The sequence below is a fragment of the Aulonocara stuartgranti genome, assembly GCF_965226115.1.
Source record: "Aulonocara stuartgranti genome assembly, chromosome: 23".
Classification (NCBI taxonomy): domain Eukaryota; kingdom Metazoa; phylum Chordata; class Actinopteri; order Cichliformes; family Cichlidae; genus Aulonocara; species Aulonocara stuartgranti.
In genome coordinates, this window is record NC_138958.1 from 4,712,543 (window position 1) to 4,729,974 (window position 17,432).

The 17,432-nt window shown below is 41.9% G+C and overlaps 1 protein-coding gene across 1 annotated transcript in view; it reads right to left on the reverse strand.

Moving 5' to 3' along the window:
- Positions 1-17,432, reverse strand: part of agbl4 (AGBL carboxypeptidase 4) — a 344,683-nt gene that overhangs the window by 193,559 nt on the left and 133,692 nt on the right. Inside the window, exon 4 of the mRNA XM_082525172.1 lies at positions 12,728-12,822. Coding sequence (XP_082381298.1) covers positions 12,728-12,822 — 95 coding nt within the window. The remainder of the gene's footprint in view (positions 1-12,727; positions 12,823-17,432) is intronic.

A 17,432-nucleotide genomic window follows, 5' to 3' on the forward strand; every position in this document is an offset into this window, starting at 1 on the left:
ACAAACGTCCACGAATACATCAGGAAGATGGTCCCAACAGACCACGTGCTCGGTAAATACCTCAGGCAGCAGAAACCCAAGAATGACAAGGAAGGGGAGGAACCATCATGGAAGGACAGGCCCCTGAACTGTATGTACCACCGGCAGATAGAGGAAGTGGCTGACATCCAGAAATCCTACCAGTGGCTTGACAAAGCTGGACTGAAAGACAGCACGGAGGCACTAGTTATGGCAGCACAGGAACAAGCTCTGAGCACAAGATCCATAGAGGCTGGGGTCTATCACACCAGGCAAGACCCCAGCTGCAGGCTGTGTAAAGACTCCCCTGAGACAATCCAGCACATAACAGCAGGGTGCAAGAGTGCAGTCTTAGGAACAGCAAAGATACTGTGCAGGACCCTCAAGCTCCCAGGCCTGTGGTAGAGGATAGACCGCCGGCAGGGGCGAGTGGGGATTATATATATATATATATATATATATATATATATATATATATACACATATATATATATATATATCAAGATCCGGGCTATCAACACCTACGCCCTGCCCGTGATCAGGTACCCTGCTGGGGTAATAGGCTGGCCAAAGGAGGAGATAGAGGCCACTGACATCAAGACAAGAAAGCTCCTGACCATGCATGGAGGGCTTCACCCCAGGTCCAGCACCCTGAGGCTGTATGCTAAGCGGAAGGAAGGGGGCCGGGAACTGGTGAGTGTCAGCACCACAGTCCAGGATGAGACAACGAACAAAGATGGCCCCAACTGACAGCGTGCTCAGTGAATACCTCAGGCAGCAGAAACCCAAGAAAGGAAGAAGGCGAGGAACCATCATGGAAGGACAGGCCCCTGCATGGTATGTACCACCGGCAGATAGAGGAGGTGGCTGATATCCAGAAATCCTACCAGTGGCTTGACAAAGCTGGACTGAAAGACAGCACGGAAGAAAGAACTAAGCACAAGATCCATTTAGGCTGGGGTCTATCACACAAGGCAAGACCCCAGGTGCAGGCTGTGTAAAGATGCTCCAGAGACAATCCAGCAGGGTGCAAGATGCTAGCAGGCAAGGCATACATGGAACGCCATAACCAAGTGGCCGGCATAGTGTACAGGAACATCTGTGCCGAGTATAACCTGGAAGTCCCGAGGTCAAAATGGGAGATGTCCCCAAGGGTGATGGAGAATGACCGAGCTAAGATCCTGTGGGACTTCCAGATACAGACGGACAAAATGGTGGTGGCTAACCAACCGGACATAGTGGTGGTAGACAAACAGAAGAAGACGGCCGTAGTGATTGATGTAGCGGTTCCGAATGACAGCAATATCAGGAAGAAGGAACACGAGAAGCTGGAGAAATACCAAGGGCTCAGAGAAGAGCTCGAGAGGATGTGGAGGGTGAAGGTAACGGTGGTCCCAGTGGTAATCGGAGCACTAAGTGCGGTGACTCCCAAACTAGGCGAGTGGCTCCAGCAGATCCCAGGAACAACATCGGAGATGTCTGTGCAGAAAAGCGCAGTCCTAGGAACAGCTAAGATACTGCACAGGACCCTCAAGCTCCCAGGCCTTGAGGAACCAAAAATCTCAAAATTGGACTAATCAGACCAAAGCACAGATTCCCACTGATCTAATGTCGACTCTAGGGCTGTTCGATATAACGATATATATCGGATGACGATATAAAAACATCTATCGTTTCATTTTACGGCCGGTCCATGTGTGAGCCAGTTTCCTGGTAGCGCTTGATGGTTTTTGCAACTGCACACAGCAAATTCAACAGTGTTAAATGTTTTGGTGTTAGTAGTCTTCTTGCAAAAGTAGAGTTAATTTTACTCTAAGCAGAGTCACATTCTTTTAATGTAACTCTGAGGTGTAAAATGATAGTAGTTAAAATCGAGTGTTAAAAATGAGTGTTTCTCTGTCAAATCTGGAGGTGTTACAATGGAAACATTAACTCTTGACCTCTTAACTCTGAACTCCTACAGGGGCTATGACACCAATAGAGTAAATTCACAGACTCCGCCCCCAGCACGGCTCCAATCGAAGCTGAAGTGAAGCCGTTTCAGAACATTTTGCTCTACATATTTGAGTTGTTTGCCATGCTTGGTAAGTCATTTTTTCAAAGATTGTTTCAATTATTATTATGAGCTTTTACTTCTGTGGCTCTTTGGAGTTGAGACAAAGCTGTGTGGAAGGCATTAGCCATGTTGCTCGCTGATAGCATAACATTCTGTTTTAGCTAGCTGAAAGGTATTGTTTGCGGGCAAATACCACAGCCTTGAAAAAAAGCTTGCATGTGAATTTTCAGTCAAACTTTTGGTCAAATACGCCTAAAACAATGTGTAGAACGTGAAATGTTGGTATAATGGTGCTACTTGAAGCCTGAAAACGATCGCCCATAAAAAAAAAACAACGAGCAAACAGCAGTAGCTGACGTCCTGACTCGATTCTACGTTAGCATAGATCCCTCCAGAGTTTTGTGAACACGGTTTAGGTAAAAATGAAAAAGGTTGAGGTTTTACATTTAGTTCAGTATTACCTGTTGCCTGTGTCCTTGTCTTTTGGGAAAATACTTTACACAAGTAGTGGCTCAAAGAGGATTCCTTTTTTTTACTGGGCTGCAATTGTTTACTGGATTATTTGTGCCATTAATTAGTGTCAACTAATTTTTATTCAATCTCCGCACAGGATATGCTTGTGAAGATGGAATATGGGGGAGAGCAGAAGTGCGTTGAAGTTCCACAAAGGGATGAATGAAGGACATGCATATTGTATTGAAGAAATAAGTGATGAGATGCTGTTATTTGCATTTACCATGTCAGACCTTTTGATAAACAAAATTCTAATGAAAGTGAGAACATGTACACTGTTACATCTTTCAGAAAATGTTTTGAAATTGTGGTGCACAGTTCAGAATAAATGTTTTTCAAAAACCATTGCATCTTTTTAGTAAATGTTTATTTCCAAAAGAAATTTCTAGAAGTTCAGAACAGTAAAATTCCCGCTTTTTAGAATGAATCAGAAGATAACTCTTACGTAGTTAAACTGAAATACTCTTTGAGAGTTAATATATAAACTCTTAACACCAAGTGTTAAATTATCAACTCCAGACAGATTTGGTGTTTAACACTAAATCAGAGTTAACGTACCAACTCTCCAAAAAGAGTTAAATTAACACTCTCTGGTGTGGACCCATATAGACACTTTAATAGTGTTGAAATCAAATCCGACAGTGTTAATTTGGACATGCTGGATTTGCTGTGCACTTGGGGCCACATTCAAAGTTATAGTAATTTTCCAGAGTGACTGACCTTCAGTTCTTAAAGTAATGATGTGTTGTTGTTTCTCTTTACTTAGCTGATTGGTTCTTGCCATAATATGAATTCTAACAGCTGTCAAATAGGGCTGTCAGCTGTGAACTAACCTGACTCCTGCACAACACAACTGATGTTCCCAACCCCATTAAGAAGGCAAGAAATTTCACTAATGAACCCTGACAGGCACACCTGAGAGAGAGAGACGGGGTAATTTCCTTTTCATGGTGCAGCTTGTCTTACCATAACTATATTGGCTTTTGGTGCTTTCCACCCCTTTTTTTTTACACTAGACCAGTTTCAGTCTTCAGTCTGATTTCAGATTTCAAAAAGTTAAGTTGCAAATGTGGAAAGCGCTCAGCTTGAGGCTTCATAAGCAGGTCTTCACTAACCAATAAGTGATGTCATGGTGACTCCATCTGTCTGTGGATCTAACACAAGTACTGAATGTTCTCCCTCAGAAGCCTAAAGACATTAAAGCAGAACTCCATGTCGACAGTCTGACCTTGGGGAACAAATTCACTGTGTACAACCCTGTGAACACTGAGCATGCTCCTACATGTAGCTGTGTCTCTGATTTGAAACACTACCTTGCATGCACATACTCTTCACCGGCAAACTGCTGTTTGAGTGGTCGATAGAAACTGTGATATATGTGATCATCATTGCAAGCATAAGAAAACCACAGGAGCAACAGGGGACAGTGACGAGATAGTGACAGCAAGAAGACGGAAAAAATCAAAGACTGTTGAAAAATAAACATAACTTGTGTCTGACTGTTGTATATTACATAATTAGGGGAGGGAGACTAAATAAATACATCTTTCACATGTTAAATTGTCCAGTTTCCACCTCGCTCCCTACATAATTTTCCTTTTGTAACTTTAACTCGGACGGAGTAATTAAATCCCAGTCATGAGTTTTGAGACAGGCGAATCCCCCGACTTCACACTTAATTTCGCCGCTCACTTCTTTGACATCCAGACACAGTGAGCAGCACAGAGAGGATACTCATTTCAATAACTTATATAAATAATACAAAGGTGACTAGCCACAAAAAAAAGTTTAAGCACAGATTTAAATGTGGACAAAGCAAAGAAATTCTCAAATGAGCTAAGAGAGAGAAGTCTTGTCATCAAGAAATGAAAGAATGCAATTAGGGGAACCAGGAGGATTTCCATCAAAATCCTTTTCCAAAGGAGCGAGAAGACTGGTTTTATCTGGCCGTGCTGAAACATCAGTGAAACTGGAACCTCTGCCACACCGCTGTTGACTTAGCTGATCCATTTGAATTCATCACAGTGCCTGCTACACACACACAAACATACACTCACTCCCACTCACACATTCCTGTCTATGGCAGAATGCAGATACCAACCAGGAGTGTCCTAATATGTCCCGTAAACACCTGACAGCATGGCTTTGTGAAACTGCTGAGATATCCATAATGCTTGTGTTGAAGTCAGGGGGTCAATGCGCTGACGTGCTGAGCACACTCAATAAGCTTCAAACAACTTATAGCCAAGCATCAACACCTCAAAACATCTCAAAGTATTCTGCACACCATGCACGACGGACTGCTACATATGCAATGTAAAGCCAGCTGCATGTATATAATATTTCTCTTGGACAAGCTGTTGAACAATTCGTCTTTTGTCACACTGGGCTTACTACGACAAAACATTTTGCAATGTTCATGAGATCAAGTTTCCTGAACAAAGAGAGGTGAAGGTGAGCTATTCTGCCTACAATACTAAAAGCAGCAGTGACTCACAATACAGTAATCAGGGGACTGTTGGCTGCAGAAAAACTGCAACGCCTCACCTAGTTCATTATAAGATGACACAACCAATTTGTACCTCTGCCTAGTGCAATCTACCAAATCTCCCCTGACAAAAGCATTTAGATTAGAGCGCTTTCAGGGAGGGCTGCACTGACATGCGTACCCAGCCTGTAAAAGGGGAAATGAAGTGCCTTTTTAATTCTCCTCCAGGCAAACATAAAACTGTCCAGGTAAGTCATTTTGTGGGTTGAATGGAGAGTCAGAAGCAAGTTGCCTCTCTGCCACTATACACACTTTCTCCCAAAACTGCATTTGCGCTATTGTGCACACACCCACAGATACACAAACTCTTGTGCACATCCTTATCCTCATGCAAAAGATTATTAATCTATTTGCTACATTTTGTCCCATTATTTCTCCCACATAATCCTCTTTCACCACCTCTGGCAGCATACTAATGAGTTTCTGTGAACAAGGAAGCTGCACGTGCTGTTGATTGTTTTGATTGGAGCTGCTCCCCCTCTGTCTCGCAGTTGGTCCTACCGAAAAAGAATAAAGGCTCCCAGATGGAAACTAAAAGAGGAAAATGAGAGCGATGCCATTTCCTCTAATAAAACAGAGCTTTGTGATCACTTTCCTCTCTCAATTCTTTGAAGACAACTGGAAAGGCACAAGTGGCCAGAACGTCACTCTATACTTCGGTAAGAGTCAAGAGTAAGTTTGCCGGTATATCAGGTATTCTCTTCTTCTCTTTCCAAATATTCACTCTGACTCAAAGATCAGTCAATTTCCTCTTTTCAGATGATCCAGTCACAGATAATTACAAGTGTGTGCGTTTCACTTTTTCAGGTTTTTATTAAAAGATTGTGTCCATCTCCCTTATCGCGGACAATGTTGACAGAGAGAAACATCATAAAAAGCATTTTTTTAATTTAAAATTCTTATATGAAAACCCACAGACGGTCAAATGATTGCTACGGTTCACCTTTCCAAAACGGACCTGAGAGTAGAGAAACAGCACCGAACGCAGTCTGTATTTTAAATTAAACACACAGGCCAGCAACATCGAGATAGTAGCTGCAGGCACAGTATACTGTAGGTGTAATAAAAATGATGGTACAGTAGAACAATGCAGTAAAGATCTGAAATTGAGAAATATGGATGTGAAAAGACAGTAAAGCTCCTCGGGTCTCTTGAGGAAGATAGTGGATGTGATCGCCATGGCTCATGTCTAAGTATGACCATAGGGACATGTGCAAACTGAGAACTGGGCAAGTACTAAATATCATAACTAGACGTGGAATTACTCGATTTAACATAGTGAGTTTTAGTATGAAACAAGCAAATCGGACATTGTATAATACCGCCGAGACACTTGTTATGGCTAATAATCTTTATATTGCATTCTGAAGACACTATTTGTCTTGTTATATCACATCTACTGGGAGTCATATGTAGGAAGCCAGGACATGTCTGTTTATATTTCCTCAGTGTATACTTATATGCGTGTGACTGTGGTTGGAGGATACGGTGGGGCGAGTGTTTTCAAACAGCAAAGCCGGGGTCGCTTGATGTTTTTATGAAGCGAGTCTGTTTGGAAATCAATCGTTAGTCTCGGTTTTATTGCTCAAATTACCCGAGCCGGTCCTTGTCCTGTTTGCCCTTAATTAACAAGCGTTCAATTCCCCCATTAATTAGCACAAGCTATTAGCTATTTTACATCACTCTTCATTCGCCGACAATTAAAAGGTCTATTATTAAAAAGGCATGCCACATGGTTAATTGTGCAAGTGGCTCAGTGGCTGGGGAGGAGCGGCAAGAGGAGAGGGAAGTGCGGACACACTGAATGTAAAGAGGAGTCAGGCCTTTCTGCTGTGGTTCTGGCACAAGCTTTACAGTCTGTCTGTCTTCAATTCATTGCCTGACACTCTGTCCTCGATAGAGGGACCATCTCCCTCGCTACTATTACACATTTTCAGACCCAAATGGCTCAGTTCAGCACTACGGCAGTTAGAGGTCTGGGATGTGTGTCAGGTGCTGGATGAGAGGTTTCTTTATGAGCTTGACAGGTGCAATTTCCTTCGTACTGCAGGCCTTACAAGTACAAACTCTAAGAAGGGCTAGTTCTCCCAGTTTGGTGCTGATTTTTTTTTGTGATTTTATTTTTCTACATTTCTAATAAACTTAATTGTAATTTTAAAACACAATAAACAATAAAACTGTTGGTTCGAGTGAAATGGGAGCGCCTGACTTGGATATTTGTTGCTACAAATCCTCTCAAATCCAGTCAATATTATTGCATTTATAACCAGGTATTAAAGATTAACTGTGCATTACGTAGCTATTTGTATGTGAAAGGGGACATTTTTACTGGAAAAACCCCAGAAAACTGTCACCCTACAGTAAGACTTTCAACTTACTTCCAGTCCTCAGCACTATAATTTTACTTCACTCTCACAGTGTCTTCAAGCTGCAGCAGAGAGACAAGGTCTTGGATGAGCTGCTGTCAAGTTTTCAGCTGTTAAAAAAATTAAAAATTAATATACTTGGTAGGTGGTAAACCAAAATTACTGTTACTCCATATCTTCTGGATGGGTAAACAGGTGCTTTTAAGAACAATACCAGTACCGATATTTGGGGATTTAAATAGCAGTTATAGTGGCTGATACTTTTTTCCCTTTCAAGCATATGAAACATAAACAGTGAGGCTATTTATGAGTTCTTACTAAGACATTATGACAACGCAGTTTACAGAGCCATTGAAAATCCCAATACCTGAAATGCAGCTGAGGGAAGGAAGACGTGCACCGTATTTTTCGGGCTATAAGGCGCACTTAAAACTAAAATTTTGTGCCTTATAATCCGGTGTGCCTTATGTATGAATTCAGGTTGTGCTTACTGACCTCGAACCAATTTTATGTGGTACACGGCACTCAAAAATCTGTCAAAAAATGTTTTAGTACGACTTTGGTAAGCTATGAAGCCGCACCACTTGATGGATTGTCGGAGCATTACACCTGCCGTAGTCAGGAGCCTCGCAGAGTAATCTGAGTCCAAAAGTCCGCTTCATGTCCCAAAGTCAAACGAACACTGCGGCATCACTAAGAGTTAAAAACGGTCTAAATTCTTTCATCTTTTTAAAAAAAAAAGATCAGCGTTGCTGCTTTACCAGGTGTAACAATTAAGTTTAACATCCAGGCATCCATGAAAACAGAATTTATGAAATTTAACACAGTTAGAAGTTAGCAGGAAGTTAGCTTGCTAGTTTCCACCTAAACATGATATAGCATGTCTCTGTGAAGGTTCTCAGTCATCCAGGTCATCGTAGTCAAAGGAGCTTTCTTTGCAAGCTCCTTTGACCATGATATAGCATGTTCTGACTGAGAGATTTTTGAATAAATTAAAACCTATAGCTCTGCTATCACTTCCAACATAAATCAAGACAGAAAACTAAACAGCAGTGAGGTTTGTAGGTTTACTAAAGTTGGGCTAGCTGGTATATAATGATGTGCTTCATGATCGCTAGTGACACAGCTGCTATGTTAGCATAACACACACGCAGTGAAGCTGGAGGATGAACGCTAACCTTTTTTCCACTCTATAAAAGTTAAAGAGAGGGTTCCCGATGGTTAGGGACAAATGCAATTGCATGTCACGATGCTGTAAACGGACCAAACTTCAGTCAGGAGAACAACTGAGATAATCCATCCACAATACGAGGTTAGTCATTAATATACTGCAACAACATAGGAATAGAGCAGCTGTGAGAGAATTCAACATTAATGAATCAATGGTACAGAAGTGGAGGAAGCAAGAAGAATGAGTTGAGAAAAGTTTGACTTATCTGACTGTTTTGTTTCGCTTAATGCGCCTTATGGTCCGAAAAATACGGTACATTAAAGTTATGCAAAAGGTTGAGATGACAAGACAACGGGGAAAAATGAACATAAAAGAAAAACTGAATTAAAGTAAGCAGAAGTAAGACAAACCAAGGAAAACATGGGACATAAGAGGGAGGTGAGAACGGACGCACAAGAGGACAAATATAACACTGTAAAGACATCCAAAGGTGAGCAGGGAGCGGCACACAGAGCGAGGGAGGTATCCTTTCTCCTTTATTCCCCGTGTCTCACCTCTCCTTGCCCCTCACCCTCTGCCAGGACATACCAGGTGGTGAGGAAAACAAGCGAGAAGCAGCATTGCTGATTGACAGAACAATTACTGCTAACACTCACCCGGATGGAGAGACAGACATCTCCAAATAGAATTTCACTAAGCTATTGCATCACACGCTTACAGGAAGGATTGTGGCTGAGAAGCAAAACGACGCTGACTGACTCATCGACTGACTAACTCTGTCTGTCTCTTGGAGCTGAGCACAATTGCTTGAAAAGCAGGCTTCTGTTTTATTGTTGACTCCTATAAAGAAAAGGGGAAAAAAGCATTTACCCTTGCCCAAGGTTGACTGGTTCTAACTTTAGAAGCAATATTTGGCAACCTATTTCCTCCAACTCTGACTGTTCATCTGCTGGCTCAGTTAGAGGTGTAGCTATTTTTATCCATATACCTACTGAGTGTCGAAAAACTGGAAAGTTAATTAAAAGGCACACTGCAGATCTTTTTGGGGGGAATTCAAATTCCCAATAATATCCAAAACAAATGTAAAATCTAAATTATCTGCTGTACAGTGTAAAGCTTAAAGAATTTGTAAAACCAAACTTTATTTATGATGCTGGCTGGTTATAAAGCCACTCAGTTGCTAGACTAATTGCTGTATCGTAGCCCAGATCAGAGTTATTGATCATAAAGTTAATCGATCACTTATCAACCAAACAGTCTCCACTCTGGGGTTCATAAATGTGAGAATTTACACTACAAACTGATGTTTGGGGGCTGGACTGTTGGATAAATAAAACAAGACATCTGAAGTGGTTGCGCTGGACTCCGTGACTTATTATTAACATTTAAACTTTTTTTAAAATCTGCATGTTAAATGAAACAAAAATAACTGCTAGCAGTAGCCCTCTCATGCAAGGCTGAAAATATCTTCCACTTTCTGTGCCGTCGTCCTGTGCTCTCTAGTCTTACCCCACTCCCAAACGAGACTCTGCATGAGGCATCTGCCGGTTGATGCAGTCAGTCTCATGCAACCGTCTTGGCCATTACCCCACCCCACAGCATTCTGGCCTCCAGCAGCTGCATTACACCACGCTCTTTGACTTTCTAATTAGCTTATCCCAGAAAATAAGGATGCTGAGCAATTCTTTGCTCTAGCAGTCTAACAACTAGCAGACCGCAGGGAGTGCGGTTGGCACCTAGTGTCACCAAGGGGGCTGTTGTGCTCGACAGACTAGTATGAGAAAATATGGCTCACTCTATTTCCTTTGACTTGCAAACACTGAACTTGAAATCGATTTTTAATTCCACGAGCCAAATCGCAGTACCAAATAAAGCACAAATGATAAGACAAAAGGAACCTCTTTGCTAAAGCTGACGGTCAACTCAATCTTGAAAAACTTCCTTGGCAATCATATAAGGATTAATGTAAACTGTAGTCATTTTAAATTAGTTTATTCAACAACATATTTGCAACCTATAGCTCTGTTTCAATGTGATAAAATACAGTGACCCCTGTCAGCTCACAGCTGGAGGAGTCATGGACGAAAAAGGGATGGAGTAAGGGATGGAGGACAGATCCTTCCACCTGTAGCAACAAACGTCCTGCTGGACTGTAATCTGCCAGTTGTCTCTCTCTGAAATGCCCAGCTTAGCCGAAGCCAGCTGAGCCCTGCAGCCTCTAGCACCAAGCGATGCTGGGGCCCCAGGACATAAGGCACCTGCACAGGGAGATAAAGGCTTCAACTCCTGAGCTAATACTGACGATTCTTTTGATAAATACAGACATTGGGTGGTGGGCGGTGGGAGTCGGAGGGCAACCTTTCCCCGCTCCCCTCCCCCGTCTACCTGTCTCAGTAATCTCTTTCTTGTACTTTGTGTTTTTCTTCCTCTATCCTTTCTGTCTTTTTCTGCAAGTCTGCCTCTCTCTTTCCATCTCTCTCTCTTTCTCTCTCTCGTACCTTCTTCATCCTGTCTTGTGTGAGTTTGGATCAGACAGGCGAAGCTCTCCATGCTCTGCCTTTTTATTTATTCCATATCTGTAGCTGTCAAAAAGAAGATTGCTACTTTAGGAGCTGTCTGCGCTTTGTTGTGCTCATGGAAAGTCAAATAGAGGAGGTTGTGTTAAAAGCATCTTGACCACTTTGTGGGGACACAAACAATGTCAGCTGTGGTCCTGGACGCCCCTGACAGTGGAAAATATCTCTACGAGTGCAGGAGACATTATGCCCCCTTAGACGCCACAGTGCTGAGAGGAGTGGTTAAAACAGTATTAGCCTGAGGAGGTAAATGGAGTCAGGCCTCAGTAACATCACCTCCTGCTGCGTCTGTCACTTAAACACTTTTTTATGAGCGCTGACTGGAACATAAACATGGGCAAGGTTGCATGATTAGTGTATTTAGAAAAGCTTTGGGAACTAAATGACCCAATGAGGGCTCTGCGCAGATTAACTCCTCAGCAATTCAAGATTATGTCAAATGAGAAGTTAAGGCTATGCAGAACCAGGTTTTCGTCACCTGGGACATTAATTACCTGAAATTATCATATAAATTACTGCGGATTTAAACTGTCGTCACAGTAGCCTATTTGGCAGTATAAATAAACTTACCTGAAAAAACCCCCCACAGATTTTAAAGCAAACGGCTGCTAGCTTCACTTGTAAATCAGTCAGTGGCAGGAGGAGACAATGGGAGAGGCTGGTGCGCTGTGATAAAGCCATACCCCTACACGCACAACAGACAAACTTGCAACTACTACATAAAATCAAAACAGAAGGAGCCAGGAGGCCGAGCTAAGCTGCATCGTGTTGTTCTGTACTGTACTGCAGACAGCAGTTCATCTTTCCACTTCTCTGGTGTCGTGCCCATTGTCTCTTCCCATTAGCCTGCGACCGGCATGCTACGGCATGGTCGGTGCGAGCGCTAGGCTAGCAGACGCACACAGCTCAGGGTGGCAGATGCCTGGCGTTTCTGCGGATGCCCTCCATCAACTGATGACAGATGTCAGGGCTTCTCTTGGATGGCAACACTTCATCACGCTATCCTGTTCTTCGCCCCACTGGATACACCAGTCTGCTTGGCAGACGCTACGCCCAACCCCACCGCACCCTCCCTGTTCCCTCCTGCCATACCTATCCATTCACACGCACGCACACACACACACACACATATATATATATATATATATGCATGCAACCATACACACACATTTCTGCATCCATCAGTCAAGCGTTATTACATCAGACAGCCATCATACTGGCAACCAATGGATCACATGCTAATGCACCCAGACGCATCCACTCTGGAAATCTAAAGTATCAGTCTTTAGGGTGTGTGTGTGTCTGTCTATGTGCTTAGGAATGTGTGGGTCAGCTGCCAGGTGGAGAAGAAAAGTATTTCAAAGTTGCAGAAAGTCTATAAATACTCTGTTCTAGTAGGACAATATTAAACAACAATCGGAGCACTAATTATTTAACATATTGCTTCTAGAAATGCTGCTTATGTCGTTGCAAACTTACCATTTTGGCCTGCTGGTAGACTTCACTACAGGGGACATGCCGTCTCTGTACAGGCTCTTTGTCTTGGAGAAGTTGACCACATTGAAAATCACCCTCTGAAAGAAAAAACATAAAAAATTCTCAAAGCTAGTAGCAGCATAAAGACAAGTGGGTTCCTGACAGAGTAATCATAAGCGTTTTAAAGGGGTGTTTTTTAGTTTTTAAATTCTGGTTTTCAAATCAGTTTAGCTTCAGTTTCAAAGAGTGTATAATTTTAACTATTTTTTTTCTGTTACTCTCAGTGTTCTAGTCTGTCTTATAACAGTAGAATAATGCGGTATATAAATCAAACAACGTCAGACACACTTCCCTAACTTAACGAACACGGAGCCTCTGTGTGCTTGTGTAACGTTTTGTACGTTAAAAAAATATAATTGCAGTAATTCTGATGAGTTTTATGGCTTAGTCACAACTGAATAAAATGTCTAGTTTCCAGTGATGCAAGGATTTATTTTTTGTGTTTGGTGACTGATTGGAAGTAATTACAGGGACCACCTGGTTGCCCAGAGGATAAGCATTCAGCAACTTCAACCTGTCTCCAAGCAATTGGAACCAACTTGGACAAACTTCAGTCACTCTTAGATTGACTGGAGAAAGTTTGCAAATAACTGCCATCTAATTTTTAAATGCAGAAAGATCGCCAACATGTTGGAATCAATACAAATTAGTTTGCACGGATGAATGCAATTCATCTGCGATGCATGTCACTGTTTGTGGAGGAAATTCTGAATTTCAGTTTCAGATCTGTGAAATTCGGCTGGGATTTGAGTGGAAGCAGTCGATGTTCAGTTCTGCTTAACGTGAATTTCTCTGTATGAAAATGGAAACAGATTTGTAACAGATGGTATCAGATGTGTTTTTTTTTTTTATCACACTTATTATTATATAATTATAATATTAGAAAAAACTGATTGTATGTAACTGACAACTTGGCCCATTCAATCGCAAACTATATCAGTGATTGAACTATATTTTTTATACTACTTTTACAGCAGCTGTTGACTCTGTTATCTGTTACATGTATCAGTACATGGTTTGGCAACCTTTCTGTCAAGCTGAGATCCCAAATTCAAAATTTGATTAAAAGATGGTTGGGATGCTCCCTTCATCTTCCCTCCAGGAGTAAGGTAAGCCACCGCCGACTTACGACACCAACTGTCTGCCATCTATAATCCAGTTTAGAGATCCCTTCCCAGACGCCTTAACTCCCACTCACATCCTGGGCCATTTGACCTCACTAAGTCACATGATAGGGTGGGGCTAGGTTTCACAATAAGTTCACCTGAAACCTTAGCTGATTGTGCCCTACGCCCGTTTTCACACCTCAGCTCGTGTGATTAGGTAGAGGATCAATAGGGGGTCCATGTCCCTCTTGGGGAGACACTCCCATAGGGCTTAAATCTGGGACTCTCCACCATTTGACCCTTGAACTGAAGAAGCTTCTCAGATGAGAGGTGAAACGTCTTAAAGCGAATGGTAAATGGCCTGTATTTGTATAGCACTTTACTTAGTCCCTATTGAACCCAAAGCGCTTTACACTACATTCAGTCATTCACCCATTCACACACTGGTGATGGCAGCTACATTGTAGCCACAGTGCGCCTCTGTCAGTGCCCCCTGGGGCGCACTGGCAGAGGCGAGGCTGCCGGACACTGGCACCACTGGGCCCTCTGAGCACCACCAGTAGGCAACGGGTGAAGTGTCTTACCCAAGGACACAACGACCGAGACTCTTGGAGCCGGGGCTCGAACCGGCAACCTTCCAATTACAAGACGAACTGCCAACGCTTGCACCAAGGAAGCGGTGGTTGCAGCCCTGTCCCTGTCTTGGAAGCAACCATTTCAAAGGCAATGAGAGTGTAAGATTATTGCTTGATTGCAATAATTTTGGTCTTGCCACAGTCTTTAACCACTGTTTTCCCTAACGTACCTGTAGCATAAAGGTTCGTTTTTATTTTAGTTTATCTAAAATACCCTTTCGGGTTTTTTGTTTGTAGTAGTGCAACATATCACCGAAGTGAAAAAATATAATGCAAAAACGATGGTTGGAAGAAGACAATGAGAAAATCAGCAGCTGTAAAGATATGAGACGTTCAAATACACAGAAAATTTTTTTTGCATTTTGATTAAGAAAAAGGAACTTAACACCCTGTCCGGCCTTCAAGAATGGCAGAATACAATTTTACAAAAAACCTTTTTTCAACACAAAACCATCACAAGCCTGGGTTTGTATGTGATTATAATTATTAGAATCCAGCTAGACGTGACGTTTAAAGCAATAAAAACAACCCCTTTCCAATCATTTCTGCCACATGTTGCATGAAAAAGACTGAAAAATATAAACCTGTAACTGAAGAAAAATCTCAGATGGAGGTTGTCAGAGCAACACAGATAACAAACAAAATCACAAAAGATTAACATTACAGTTAGGAAATAAGGCAGCTTTAATATCCTGCAGATGATCCCATGTTGTGGTAACAAAGTTCCCGATAAAAGGCAGCAGCTCCGAGGAGTGCCAGCCTCTAATCTGGGAGGACATTATGGTTCTCCCCATAGGGATGCTGCCAGGCCCAAAACATTAAGCTCTGCCTGGAGCGCAGAGGAAAGTCATGGTGTCTGGCGTTTCACCTCCTCTGGTCTGGTCTACTTTTTACAGCTAGAATATTTTGGAACACCCCTTCCCTCATTCCTCCACTGTGATTAGGATCAGGACGAGTGGGAAAATGTGGAGGGAGAAATAAATCAATATATTTTTGAAAAAGTCAAATTAAATGAATGGCAATGGTAATGCTGCGGTGAGCTAAATGAATCCTATTGATGGGGCATATCAAATTACCAACTAAGTCCAGGTGGTGGAAGTTAACTGGATGCTACTGAAATCCTATTACAGACTCCCCACCCTTCTCTCCCTTCTCTTCTTTCTCCTCTCCCTCCCCCTCATTTCTCCCCTTTTTTTCCTGTCTAGCATCAGAGGAATGGGGATTGCGGATTGTGGCAGGCTGATTCAGACTTAGGTAAAATGACATCTAACTGATGTTGAGACTGGCAGCAGGCTCCTGTAGCAGGGAGATAAGACCATTGCTGCTGGCATTTCAATTACACTTTACTGCCCCGCACATCTGTTGCGAGAGCTACTTTTCAGCCTTTTCCCCTCAGGCAAATACAGCCTTACTCTGACTCCACTGGCTTTCTTTGACTGCACAGCCTCTTTCCTCATTCTTTATCCACAACAAATTCAGATTGTCTTCCTCCTTAGATTCACTCTACCCACTGTTTGTAATCTATTTGTTCGGCCTGTTTAACTCAGAGGGAGCTAAGACTGGACAGATGACAGAGACACGGGCATAAGGAAGAAATAGACGACTTAATCACAGGCACAGTGATACACAAAACGAGAGTGAGAGACAGGCGAGGAGAAAAAAAGTAGCCAGGTAGATACACCAGAACACACAGAAAGACAAAGTGACAGGAAGATAATTGCACAACTGAGATAAACAGGGGTGAAAGAAAGCTATCGTGGATAGGAATGGAAACTACCTTTGCTGCATGGACTCATGGTTACAGGTGGACTGGTATGTAGGTAGACAGGGAGGAATACAAGTCTCCAGCTCTTTTTGATTTGTGAAATTGGATTAGAAAGTCAGTGTGTAATCTATTAAACACGAGGAATGGTTAAAAGCAGGGTATCACTGGACCACTTACGTACCAGACAAATGAAAGAAGATGTGTATTACCACGTTCAACATTCGGGGTTACATTATTGCATTGGATCTCTATCTGCTATTGTAGCGTAACAACAGATGTTTGGTAGAGGCTTGACGATATTTTAGTATTAAAATCATTTGAAGGTATGCCTTCTACTACTATAAACTACTATACAGAGTAAAGACAAGAACATAACAAAAGAAAGATCACTACAGCAGAGAAGTCATTACAGATGTTGTGGACTTATCCAAGACTGCATCAATTCTGGCAGTCAATTTACAATATGTTCTCTTAAATACTAAAAGAAGCAATGAAACTCTTTTATCTTTAAAACTAACTTCTTAAAAATTTTGACTGTTGGATGTTTAATACTTAATACTATTCCCTTAAAAGTAAGTACTGCTCAGAGATTGAGCTACCATGGTGAAGGTTTGCACTCTTGGAGCGCTTATCGTTTCTGTTTTGTTTTTTTTACTTAAAAAAGTCTTAAAGTCTGGTTTGGTGGGTAAGTGGTTGTGTGATGCATCTATAAATGGGCTAAGCGGACAGTTGAGATTACAACAGATGCAGGACACTGTTTATATATTCTATACTGTGAAAATATCCAGTAAAAAAAAAAAAAAAACTTTGAACAGAAAAGATTGCACTTATTTAGACCTGAGAGTAATTTTCTCCTCAAGTGTAAATTTAAGAGTCTAAACAAACTTGAATGCAGTTTTATGAGGTTTTGTTTAAGCACACTCAAAGGGCCAGTTCCATTTTGGTGTTCCTTTCCTAAGAAGGAAAGGTTTTTGTGTTTCCATCTTCTTATCACATGTGCAAGCACAAAGATAATTCTTGTGGTTTTGGATGACAGATTCTGTTTCCTATTTCACTTTTTTTTTTTACCCATGGGATTACAATATCCTGCTTAATGAAGAGAGTGATTTCTTGTTTTAATGTTGCACTGCTCTCCTTTAAAA